This window comes from Lygodium microphyllum, chromosome 20 (genome assembly GCF_053477565.2).
Source record: "Lygodium microphyllum isolate KBCC chromosome 20, Lygodium_microphyllum_v1.1.10, whole genome shotgun sequence".
NCBI classification, from domain to species: domain Eukaryota; kingdom Viridiplantae; phylum Streptophyta; class Polypodiopsida; order Schizaeales; family Lygodiaceae; genus Lygodium; species Lygodium microphyllum.
In genome coordinates this window covers 57,796,780-57,809,520 of record NC_141154.1, presented here as the reverse complement: position 1 = coordinate 57,809,520, position 12,741 = coordinate 57,796,780, and the positions used below count along the sequence as shown (strand labels likewise).

At 46.2% G+C, this 12,741-nt stretch overlaps 1 protein-coding gene across 3 annotated transcripts in view; it reads left to right on the top strand.

Annotated features, from left to right (window-relative positions):
• The window catches only part of TPP2 (tripeptidyl peptidase ii), a 176,562-nt gene that overhangs the window by 59,222 nt on the left and 104,599 nt on the right, over window positions 1-12,741 (top strand). For all 3 annotated transcript variants that reach the window (XM_087701392.1, XM_087701391.1, XM_087701393.1), the window contains 3 exons: window positions 5,783-5,933; window positions 6,031-6,153; window positions 6,257-6,340. In XM_087701392.1, the coding sequence (XP_087557518.1) occupies window positions 5,783-5,933; window positions 6,031-6,153; window positions 6,257-6,340 (358 nt within the window). The remainder of the gene's footprint in view (window positions 1-5,782; window positions 5,934-6,030; window positions 6,154-6,256; window positions 6,341-12,741) is intronic.

The window sequence follows — 12,741 nt, the reverse complement described above, 5'->3', positions numbered from 1 at the left end:
CTCCCTCTAGTTTGAGCCATGTTCACACTTTGACCAAGGTTGTTGACTTGGGTTCATGAGCACATGTATAATTGAAACCTCTAACATTTGGATTAATTTTTAATCATATGGTTAAGTAAATGTTGTATATGTGAGGTGTAACTAGGGTTAAGAGTAAATTTATGAGCCTAGGTCCCGAGCAAGTCATAGGATGTCAAAGGCAAAAGTTGCTATAAGTTATGCCGCACAGGTACTTGGTGGTATTTGGTGTCGGTTGTTCACTTAGGCCATTCATTTGGCCATAAGTGTCAGTGGTGACACTAGAGAAGTGGCGTTTAATGGTACCTAACACCAATCTGATGGTCAAAGAAGACATAGAGACACTTGGGAATGGAAGTTGCCTAGCCAATTTAGTTATTGGTTAGTCAAATTATTTTTTGGGCATCAAAATAATTATTAGATTAATTTTCAGTATTTAAAGACTGAAAATTAATATGTAATTATGGATAATGCTAAAAAAACCATTTGGGAAGAGCTGCTGGTTTGATCTGCAGGCATTTTTAGTGGATTTAGGTTGCAAGAGAGATGGAGGAGATGCTGCTGGTCTGATTTGCAGCCATTGGAGGATCTTCTAAGGCAGCCAAGGGAAGGAGAAGACCAATCAACAGCAGGTAACAACATCTACAAGCTGTTTAGACAAGGTAGCAATAGTAAATGCTTGATTTTCTTCAGTTTTTCGTGACGGAAGCTTGAATTTTCTCTTCTCAGAATTCTCTCTCATCTCCCAGCCTTTCTACAGCCTTGCTCTGAAAATTACGGCATTGAGATTACCAGAGGCTGATAAACTTTAGATTTCTTTGATGTAAACCCTAATTTGCAATAGAGATTAGGGTTTAGTAGCAACTTCAGGAAGCGTGCTAGCAATTGAAAGCTCCAAGACTTGGATTCAATAGGATTGAAGCTATTTTTAGTCAAATTCAAGTGGAGGGACCAGAAAATCAACGAATGTGATGCATTTTCCATCTCTTTCAAAGTGGGTGAAGGCCAATTGATTGCCCGAATCAAGGGGCAAATCATATTGAAGATTGCTGGTCATCTTGGACAGCAAGGGGAGTTGGAATATTGAAACGGATTGGGAAAATCCCATTGTACATCAACTTCTTCTTCAATTAAGTTAAATAAATACTGAAAGGGGTGAAGGCCAATTGATTGCCCGAATCAAGGGGCAAATCATATTGAAGATTGCTGGTCATCTTGGACAGCAAGGGGAGTTGGAATATTGAAACGGATTGGGAAAATCCCATTGTACATCAACTTCTTCTTCAATTAAGTTAAATAAATACTGAAAGGGGTGCAAGTTTTGGGGCTAACAGGGTATCCATTGTCCAAGATTGTAAGTTAATTTGCATTTCTTAGTTTTGTAATAAATGTTGTTGTTGTAAGTGGATTGTAATCAAGGAATTACCACTCATCCATGGAAGGAAGGCTGGTTTCAGCATGAGCGTTGCCAATCCCATAATGCAGCTTGGTGCATCATAGAACCAACATGGGGATCCTCCATTGGATGAGGAATTGAGGTGCTATTGAAAGTCCACGGATCAAAGATGTCGAGGATGGATTCCACTTTTTTGGACCAAAGGGAGTAGTTCAACCTATCTAGTTGATCTCCTTTTGGTAAGGAAGGAAGAACTAGCACTTGAATAGAGGGTGCCATTATGGCTATATGGGGGACTGTTTGTATGTCCCTATGTGAAACATGTAGAGTAGTGGGAGGGGGTGAATGTCGCTCCGATCTTCGAGACTTGTTAGAGTGAGATGCCTTTGCTCTTCTATCTTCATTGCACTTATTAGGACAATCTAATGGTTGTGAATGCCTGTTTTCTGAAGAATAGATAGACTCCACATTGAAGTCATCAAAACCATTGAACCGGTGGTTTTTCAGAGCTCTTATAGACCTGCAAACACACTTGAATCTGCTGCATTTGGATGCTGGGAAGCCTGAACAGAGGGAGAAAACAACTACACCTGTAAAGAAGCAGTTGTAGATGACCCATATGTGTGTTAACAGAGCAGAAAACCTTCATTTTCTGCAGATTACAGCACGATGAAAATCTACATTTTTAGCTCTAGACAGTCTGCTAGACCTGCATTTGGGCTGCACTGGCCAGATCGCTGAGTGTAGTCTACTTTCGATGAATCCCTCAGGTCCTCACTAAGGCGATAATACCATGTGAGTGTGTGCAATGGAAGGGAGACATGAACATGCTAAGAAAAGAGAAGAGAGAAACTCCAAGAGAGAAAAGAGAAACTTCAAGAGAGAAAAGAATGAAGTGATACCCCTGCACTGAATCTGAATATAATGATGGACTGATCAGTCCTTGCATGCAGCTCAAGGCATTAGTGAGGGCACCGGATCAGGCTGATGACAATGGCAGCACTGGAGACAGAGAAGAGGCTGAAATTGGAGTGTTCCCTCCACATGCAAAAGAGATAATGACCAGCCAAAGTGGGAGGTTTGCTATATGTAGCCTCAAACTACCAAATCTGGCTGACCAGCTGCAGTCGGCCACATAAATGCAGAGGGACCAGCTGTACTAAATGCTTAATCAGTTGGCATAAATCTGGAATAGGCCACCCACCATTAATGGAGGCTGCCCCTCACATTGGCCACTGAAAGAGAAATGTAGAGGTTGTAAAGTGTCCTTGTTAGTGTGGACACCCTCTAAACCCACTGAAAAAGAAATGCACATAGAAAGAATGGGCTGAAATCGTGAGAGCTCCCACGTCTTTGTCATCAGACTTTGAGGGCTCACAACCAGGAGATTACATATTGACAAAATATAGGCTAACAAATCAGAGGCTCCTAAAATTTAGGCTCCCCCAATGTGGATATCATGCGAAGGTATTCTCAAACAAAACAACAAAACAATATCAAGATGTCAATTTGAGATTCCTATGCAAATATATACGAATTCTAAACTTTCAGCCCACATATGCACATTACACGAACTTTTCATCATGATGCCATCTTGCCGATTTTAATTTTTTGGTTTGGTGAATCTAGCCCACATTCCAAGACAATGGACATTAAAACTTTTTGTATGTGAGTTTGATTGTGATGCTGTAGTTGTGATCACATGTGTTGGATGAAGTCATATAGGTGGGTACTGCCTTTGTTCTTATTAGCAGTCATGATTGTCATGCCTTGTCATCTCTTGCTTGTGAGCCCTAGTCTAAGTCATCCAATTTGAGTTAGGTAAAGACTTTAGGAGCTTTGACATGTTTGTCACTTGTTTTGACAGAGGAGGTAGCTCATTCTAGAGTAGCCATTTTATTGACTTTTTGTGCACTTTCTCCCCGAGTTGGGTCTATGTGTCCATTTTCCTGGCAATTTTTGCATTCACCAGTCTGCCATTACCTACCGGATTTTATCCATCCTTGTTGGGATTTTTCTATATCCGTTTGACATTTTCCGAGCATTAAATGTTGGCTGATCGATTTTTAGGACCCCGGAGTGCAAGTTGGCCATATTTAGGGGCAGTTGGCTATATATAGCCTTCCCCACTTGGCAGATCATCTCCAATTCCTTTCTTGCAAGTTTGCAGGTGCACATTTCAACTTCTGTCTTCTCCTCTATCTCCAATGCTATTGTCATCACCAGCTTGATCTGGTGCCCTCACTAACTCTTTGGGCTGTGTGCAAGGATTGATCAGTCCTCCTTTTGTATGCAAAATTTGTTCCTTATTCAGTGCAGATTTCTTTCTTCTTCTCTTATAGTCTCTCTTTTTTTATTTGTCTTTGTGTTTGTGTTTCCTTCTTTAGAGGATATGGCCATGATTCCCTTGACTTAGCTGCTATCTCCATGGTTTGATGTCTTCTACACTAGTGTTTTTACATCGAGGATCCATGAGAAGCTTCTATGGGAGGAGCTTGCTTGCTTGTTTTGGAGTAGGATGAGCGTATCAAAGAGGTAGCTAGTGGATCCACCTCTAACAAAGCTTTTGTTGGAGGTTTTGGAGGGGGGAAATAGAAGAAAGGGAAGTCAAAGGCTAAGTGCAAGGAGAGTTCTTCAAGCTTTAACTTTGACTTGGAGAAGCCTAAATGCACATATTGTGGGAAGGGGACTCATCTAGGGGAGAAATGTTGAAAGAAGTGCCCTCTCCTTCATCCGAGAGCAAAGGATGAAGCTAAAACTTCCGAGTGTTCTACCTCTACTCGAGTGGTTACGCATGAGTTAGTGTTCCTTCATATTGTTGAGTTAGAGGAGCATTCTTCAGTGGTTGCCTCCGCTTTTGAGAGGCCTTTGCTGGTTGATAGTGGAGCTTCTAGTCATATGACTCCACGAGGTAATTGTTCTCTTGTAGCCCCATCCCTTTCAAAGGGGGACAATCTCGGTGATCTGGCTGTGGAACTCCTGGCCCCTAGTATTTCAGAGCGGGCTTCCTAGGATTGTGAGGAGCTTATTTGTTGGCAGTTTACATCGATAGAATTCATCGACATTGGCATTCCTCTTGCCACCCCAGGATCTGTTTCTTCTTTGGCCCTCCACCACATCGAAGATTTGAGAGGGGGTGTTAATAGTCATGATTGTCATGCCTTGTCATCTCTTGCCTGTGAGTGTCAGTCTAAGTCAAATGAGGACTGTAGGAGCTTTGAAATCTTTGTGACATTGTTGTGACATTTTTGTGACTGTAGGAGCATCCATTTCATTGCCTTTCTGTGCATTTGCTCCTCCAAACGGGTTTCTGTATGCATTTCCCGGGCAGTTTTTACAGTTACTAGTTTGCCATTGCCTCTTGGATTTTGTCCATCCTTGTTGGGATTTTTCCGTGCTGGTTTGACATTTTCCCACCAGCATTAAATGCTGGTTGGCTGATCGGCCCATTTTTAGGGCTGAGATCTGCCAGATTTAGGGGCAGTTAGCTATATTTACCTCCCCCACTCACTTAGTTGTTCATATTTCATTCTTCCCTTGCAGGTTTGCAGGTGTACACTCCAACTTCGGTCTTCTCCTCTGTCTCTAGTGCTATCGTCATCATCAGCTTGATGGAGTGTCCACACTGACGGTGTGGGCTGCATGCAAGGACTGATCAGTCCTCCTTTTGTATTCAGCATTTGTTCCTTGTTCAGTGCAGAGTTTTTTCATCCTCTCTTGTAGTTTTTCTCTAATCCTTTGTCTCTGTGTTCGTGTTTCCTTTCCATTGTGCACTCTCATAGTTCTAACGCATTGTGTGGGTTCACGATAACCCATGCATCCTTATCAATGGCTAGCTCTAATGCACTATTCTAGATATCTTTTAATTAAAAAGGAAAATAAATCCAATAGATTATAAATTATCCAAATTTAAGAAAAAGGGTACAAGCTCCCTTTTTTCAATGTTATGCTAAGTGGGGATGCTTAGGAGGAAGTGTGAGTAGTAGGGAATCCTTGGGAGGAGGCATGTAGTAGAGGGCAGAAGCAACTAGGTCCCTAGGTAGTATGATTGCACACACAAAGGTTAATAAAATGCTTGCTTAGTAGCTCCCTTTAGGATTTCTAGACTTGCAGCTGGCATATGGTGTAAAGCTGAGTATGCTTTTTATTTACATCTAATAATGGAGAATATATGCCTCGTTTGTACCAGGGATCACTAGAGTGTTGCGAGGTTTGTCTTATTTTTTGGTGGAAATTGAAAATTTTTTCCTTCTTACTAGTTCGCTCATTGAGCGGTGTGTTTTGACTTTTGTAAAAGAATTTGAAGTGTTTGAGCTTTACCAGCTGTTTCATCTCTTAATATGATTTTCTTGTGTGTACAAATTGCAGGATTGAGCAGAAGTATGGAATATTTAGCAATTTGGATGCTTGTTCTTTTGTAACAAATGTCTATGACAATGGAAACGTTTTGAGCATTGTGACTGATTGTTCTCCCCATGGAACACACGTGGCAGGAATTACTGCAGCATATCATGCAGAGGTCAGGATTTAGCTGATCATCAAAAGGAGCTGCTTTGTATGTGACATTGAAATTTCAGGATACATCATGACAATTATTTTGTGAGCTGGAAATGCAGGAACCTTTACTCTGTGGGGTTGCTCCAGGGGCACAGCTTATCTCCTGCAAAATAGGAGATTCAAGATTGGGGTCTATGGAAACAGGGACTGGCCTAGTTCGTGCATTGATAGCAGTTATAGAGGTTAAACAATTATTGGATCATGCTTTGTTGTGTTGAGGGTTTTCCCTTTGATGCGACAGTTTTGTATAGAGTCTCTGATCCTTTTTTCTCATTTCATGCACAGAATAAATGCCATCTCATCAATATGAGCTATGGTGAGCCAACATCTTGTCCTGATTATGGACGGTTTGTCGAGCTTGCAAATGAAGTAAGCCTCACATTATATTAAAGAAGATGTGCAGATATAGCATCATAACCTTGCAAGAAGATTGCATTTCAAAGACAGTGCATTTCCTGTTTATTGCATAAAACTACTAAAATAGCCATGTGTGTGCGGTTGTTTGCTTTTGTGAACTTACTTTAGATTTCTTCACATTTGTTGTCCTGCCAACTGTAAGGCCTTAGTGACACTATGGACACTTTTATTGGCCTGCCCCCCTGAGGAGGCTATGAATTTCATTTACGGGGGATGGAGAATTTAAGCTTGTTGGATTATTCTCAACAATGTCTGACACTTGTCATGGAAAGATGTGCTAACAATATTGTTGCCTGTAACATTGCGAGCCCACAACTATTTGAGAATGTCTGTGGCAAAATGGCGGGATGACATTAATTTCTCTCTCTAGAAGCATCTCAGGCTTGCTATTTTAGTGGCTTCTTCATGCTTTTTGAGCTTTCTGCCCCCCAGCTTAGCGTTTCTCCTCTTGATGAGCCACATCTGCTCCTTGTGACTGCTCCCATATTGCAATGGCAAGAGTATGAGTTTGAAGGGAACGTTTTCTGCTCAGGTCCCAGTCAAATCCATCCGTAGTTATGACTACTTGCTCTGTCCTTTTCTTCTATTGTTGCTGTATCTATGGATTGAATTAACCTGTGATAATGCAGCTTTCTGTCCCTTTTGCTCACCAAATTTCCTTGTAAGAATTCTTCAGATCTAGGGCGAATTTTTGTTGGTGTCATTGACTCTAATTTCAGTTAAATCCATTACCTTTTGGTGGCAATAACATTTCCTTTTAGGATCATCACCACCGGTTATAGGAAAGATGTCTCAGTTGTTGTAGTGAAAGCAAGTCCTTATGTGAAGATAATCTAGGGTTGTAATGAGGAAACATAGAAAGTATGGCCACGATTGAGACATAAAGGCTTAGACAATGACCTACAAAACTCAAACCCTAAATGCAAAGCGCAAAACACACAAACACACAGACAGAAACAGAGAAGAGAGAGAACTCCGATGTGAATGAAAGAATGCTGTAAATCATAAATGAAGGAGAGAATGTACAAGATGCTCAAGGGCAGAGTTGATGAACAATGCGAAGCACTGTACCTTTGAAGCTCTTGGATGCTTATTTGGGTTGTCAAATATTTGACATTGATTGTTACATGATGTACAGGATGTTATAGGTGATACTTGACTGATCCCTTGCTCTGGATACTCCATTGATATACGGTCTTGGCTCCATGATGCCTTATGTATTCACATGCTTTCTTTGAGCTTGGTTGCTTGATTAACATCAATCTTTCTACCAGTGGGAGCTTCATGCTATCTCTGGATATTGCAGAGCTTGTGATTTATGCAATTGAGCTTCTTGAGTAGATGAGACTGGGATCTCTTACATGTCTATGCTCTTGATAGATACTTGTTTGCATTAGATGCTTTTGGGCTGCTTTGATCCATCTTCTCTTTGAGCATGCCAAGTCCTATCAGTTAGACATACATCTATCTTGGCTTACTCTCTGAGTTCTTCATGCCACTACTTGTATCCTTCTACTTACATCAATTGCTCTGACACATTTGGGTATTTGGCTCATGGCTCTTGGCCGCCATCCCACAGCGGTGCGAATTGAAGCTGCCCACGCCCGTCAACCCATCTCGCCCTGGTCTCCGTTGTGGCTCTACCAGTAATCCATTCTGCTCATCCCCCCCGCCTCCGCTCTGATGCTAGCCCTTCCCCAATCCTGCGTTGTATCCCGACACCAAACCTGATGCCCAACTGGACGTTTTTATTTTCTTTTTTTCTTTTTGCCCATTCTCCCCCCTCTGCACTTCCCCAATCGGTCGCCCAGCCCCCCCCACTGCTCCCCCGTTCCATTCAACTGGCAGCTCTAGGCCCCTCACCTACGCGACTCTAGTCTGGAAACATTTCCTGTGGCACCTAGTGCTTCCATCATCCTCAAAAAGCAGAACAGACTGTGTTGCTCCCTCCATTTGCAGCAACACTCCTCCCCCCCTCCGGCAGTTTCAGCAGTGTGATCGGCACGTTTCTCAGTAGGGACGTGCAATGGAAACCTTCGGTCAGATGCCGGCACATTTTGCGAGTGCCCCCCAGTCAAACACCTTGTGTATCATCCTCTCGGGGGAACAACTCTTAGCCATCTGTGCTACAGAGCTGGAGTTGAAAGAAACAACAATCTTCGGTCAGGTTATTGGACACTCCCCATTGAGGACCCAGCTGCGGGATTGGCTCCACTCCACGCTGTGCATTGGCACAACGCAGATCACAGAGGTAGTCCGCACGGGCCAAGGGATCTTCATGGTTCAACTCACTTCTACGGATGCAGTGCGTGAGTTAGTGGAGAGCTCACCCTATGCCTCCACGAAGGGTATCATTTACATGGTTTCCTGGTGCAGTGGCTTCATAGTGGAGACATTTGCGCTCCATAACAGATTTCTTAGACATCCAGTTACTCTACTTTTCCATAGACTGGTGGTAGAGTACCGCCAGTTAGTGGAGGACTTTGGATAGCTTTTTGGCACAGTTCTTATTGCCTCCTTTGTGGATATAGTGATATCTGCAGGAGCCCCAAAGGTACGAGTGGCTGTGAAAGACACAAAGAGTATATCAAAGTTCCTGGAGATTGAGGCAGGAGGTCACTCCTTTAGGCAGCAGGTCATTGTGACTGGGCAACTAGGGCAGTGCTTGTGTTTGCCATAACTTTGGGCACCAGGCGGTAGACTGCACGCGTTTTGGAGCCAGGTGGCTCTGCTGACAGGCTTGTAGGTGGACGCTAATGGCTTCACACGGGTCCAGAGATGACAGAGAGGGAGACGGCAGGAGGGGCCGCAGCCAGCTCCTCAGACAGAGCCTCGGCAGCTGGGAGCAAGAGGGCATGCGATGCCTCCCCCCCCCCCCTCCGGGGCCCTTGTCCGTCTCGCCGGCAGGACCGCAGTCCCCCACATCCACCACCTGCACCACCGACTACCTCACTTGAGATCCCACAAGCACCCACCACCACCACACCCCCCCACCTTCCATGCCCCCCTCACTAACCCGGGCCTAGAGTCCCCCCCTTCTTCCAAGGCCACCAGCCTCCCCCCACACCCGCCACGTACTTTCAACCATCCCACCATTCTTTGATCTTCTTCCCCCCCACCACCTCCCTTTCCGAGCATCTTCCCGATCCGCCCCCGTTTTAGGTGACCCCCCCAGAGCCACCCCCCTCCCACAGGGGGTGATGAGCCACACACGCCTACATCCTCTTCGCACTAGCAATCTTCCCCCTCCTGCACAGCTACTAGCTCATCTGCCCCTGCCGCCTGTCACACTTTTCTGAGATAGGCATAGTTATTGCCACAGGAGTTCTTCCGCAGTGGCCCATGGTCCTACTTGAGAGTTGTGAAGCGCTAAGAGTTCCCACTACCTCTAGAGGTGGAAATCTTCATGGTTCGTAAATCAAGGAGGGGCAAGGTCGATCAACTAGCATCGTCAGATGGACCAAACTATACTTTTTTCCATCAGTCCTCTCACTCAGGGGATTGGACGACGACACAGATAGAGGAGGAGTTGAAGAGTCAGGTGGAGAACCACATCTCCCAGTGGATGGGAGAAGAAGGTCTAGCACTGTTTACACAGCAGTGGCCTGGTTACACGATGGATATTAACTGGTGGGCTGGCGTCGAGGTCCCACACTTGAGCATTATCTTTTAAGCCCCTCCACAGTGGAGAGCTCCGCGGGATGTGATTGAGTGGCCCTTGGCACAGGTGGCCTGTTTCAACCAATGTACAGAGTCACGATTTTCAGCATGACTGATAGATGCATTGATAGTACCACCGAGAGCATCTATCACCCCTATGGTCCGGCCGAGGGCTACCATGGGGGATTGGAGTTTACCCTCAAGACCTGCGGCAAAGCATACTTGTGTGCCCCATAGTTTCTCCTCCTCATCAGTAGCCTCCACGCCGAATAGATGCCTATTCGGTCAGTCATAGGTTTCCCTATGAGCTTACACCTGTATCCTGGAATGTGAACAGTGTCCACTACAGTGGGGCATGTGGCTCCAAGAAGTTGATTGTTCGGTATGAGCTGTAGCTTGCCCTTGCCGGACAGATCGACATTCTACTTCTATAGGAGCACAAGCTCACGCCCACCCAGGCCCAACGGGTAGGGAAGGTACTCCTGGGCAGCTCGCGCACCTACTAGGAGCATGCCATAGGTGCCCACGGCAGGAGTGGTGGTGTATGCACCTCTATCGGCCCAAGTCTCACTCCTTGTGTACGAGACCACGGACGATAGTGGCAGGGAGGGTTCTATGGATCAGATTGGATATTGGGGACGCGTGCCTTGGAGTTCTCAATGTCTATGCCCCTACGGAGGTTAGGACATGTAGCAGGTTCTGGGTGGAGATTGCGAATGGACTCCCAGAGGTGGACTCCTGGATCATTGGAGGTGACTTCAACAACCTGGAGGCTTTGGAGGACCAGTAGGGCAGAGACAGAAACTACCAGGGTATTGCTAGGGAGGAGCAGGAGGCATGGGAGGTCTTTCTACTGGCAGTGGGAGCACGTGATGCCTCGAGGGACCCTGCCTTCCATAGGAGGGAGGGGTTGCTGGATTTCTCTTGGGGATATAGGCGGCTAGGTGGAGTCCGGCTGGAGCGGTTGGACATGTTTTATGTTGGGGAGTGGGGAGGCACTCGTGGAGGCCAGATTGGGTAGTTGGCAGGCACCACGTTGTCGACCATTGTCCGGTTCTCTTGACACTTGATCCTGCAGCATCTGTCCTAGACACACGATCCTATTGGTTCCCCGGCTTGATCTACAGGAGGGAGGAGGTGATGAGACAGATAGAGCAGATTTGGATCAGGGAGTGGGGTACGAGGGACCGGATCGCAGAGGAGGTTGAAGAGATCCTAGCCAAGTCGAGCAGTATTTGCCGAGAGGTAGCCATATAGGCCAAGCAGCAGAGCTGGGAGAAGGAGAGAGCATTGCGGCGGGACCTTGCAGCCAGGCAAAGATTATTATAGGAGGCACCAGGAGATCCCACCCTCCACGCACAGGAGGCGCGCGTGTGAGCAACCATTGCTGGCCTAGGGGATAGGCGCTCGGAGTTTTCTTTCCGCACCTTAGCAGCTTTTTGGGCGTGGAAGGGGGATACGATGTACAGGGAGTTTTTCTAGGAGGATCACCCTCGCACCTCAGGAGAGCAGATTCACAGCCTTCGAGATCAGTATGGGAGGACTCGTTCCAGCCCAGATGAGGTGATGGAGATTGCCACCAGCTACTACTGTCGCCTCTTCCAGTAGGAGATAGCCTCAGCTAGAGGACTGCGATGTAGGTAGCAGGTATGGGATCACATCCCGTCCCTCGTCACCACAGAGGAGATGGGATGCTCCATTCTAGCGCCCTTCATAGAGAAAGAACTAGAGGAGGCTTTCCATACACAGGACGGGCAGAAATGCTCGGGAGAGAATGGCCTGTCTAAGGCCTTCTTCACCACCCACTTGGAGGTGGTGAAGGACCCTCTATTGATGGCCTTCTAGGAGATCTTCACTTCAGGACAGATGCCAGGGAGTCTTTAGGCAGGCCTTATCAGTCTTCTCCTCAAAGGGGGAGACCGGTTGGAGCTTTCCCAGTGGAGATCGATCACCTTATTGTAAGTGACCTATAAGGCACCGGCAAAGATAATTGGTAGGCAACTATGCCCCGTGCTTCTAGACATCATCCATGACACACAAACAAGCTTTGTCTAGGATAGGAGCATCCTAGACAATGTATTCACCTTCTTTGAGGTGATAGAGTGGGCTCAGCACAGTGGGTAGAGACTGGCTGTACTACTCTTGGATTTTGAGAAAGCTTATGAAAGGGTGGATTGGGATTGCACCATGGCGAGGTTGGGTTCCCCCCATGCTTGGGTTCTCGGGGTCTCTGCATTTTATAGATTGGCCACCAGCAGGGTTCTCATAGGTGGTAGGCGAGGGGTGGAGTTTTAACCGGAGAGATCGGTCAGGTAGTGCTGTCCGCTGGCCTCGTACCTGTTCCTACTCTTTGCGGGCGATGCCTCATTTCCTCAGGTCACGTGCGAGAGGATTAGGTGGCCTCCTACTTCCCGTGAGAGAGGAGACTGAGTTGTTAGACTCGGAGTATGCAGATGATACAACACTCTACATAGAGGACGATGAGTTGATATTGGAGAGAGTGAGGCTGGCCCTTGAGGTGTTCTTGTTAGAGAGATCACAGCCAGGCAAGTTTCAGCCTGGTGCAGTCCAGTCGAACTGCTGCAGTCGGACCAGCAGCAGTCGGACTGCCACGTGGCAGTCCGACTGCCTGCAGCAGATTTATTCCAGGCTGCGCCCTATTTCTGGCGCCCCGTTCTAGGTGGTTTTTCGCC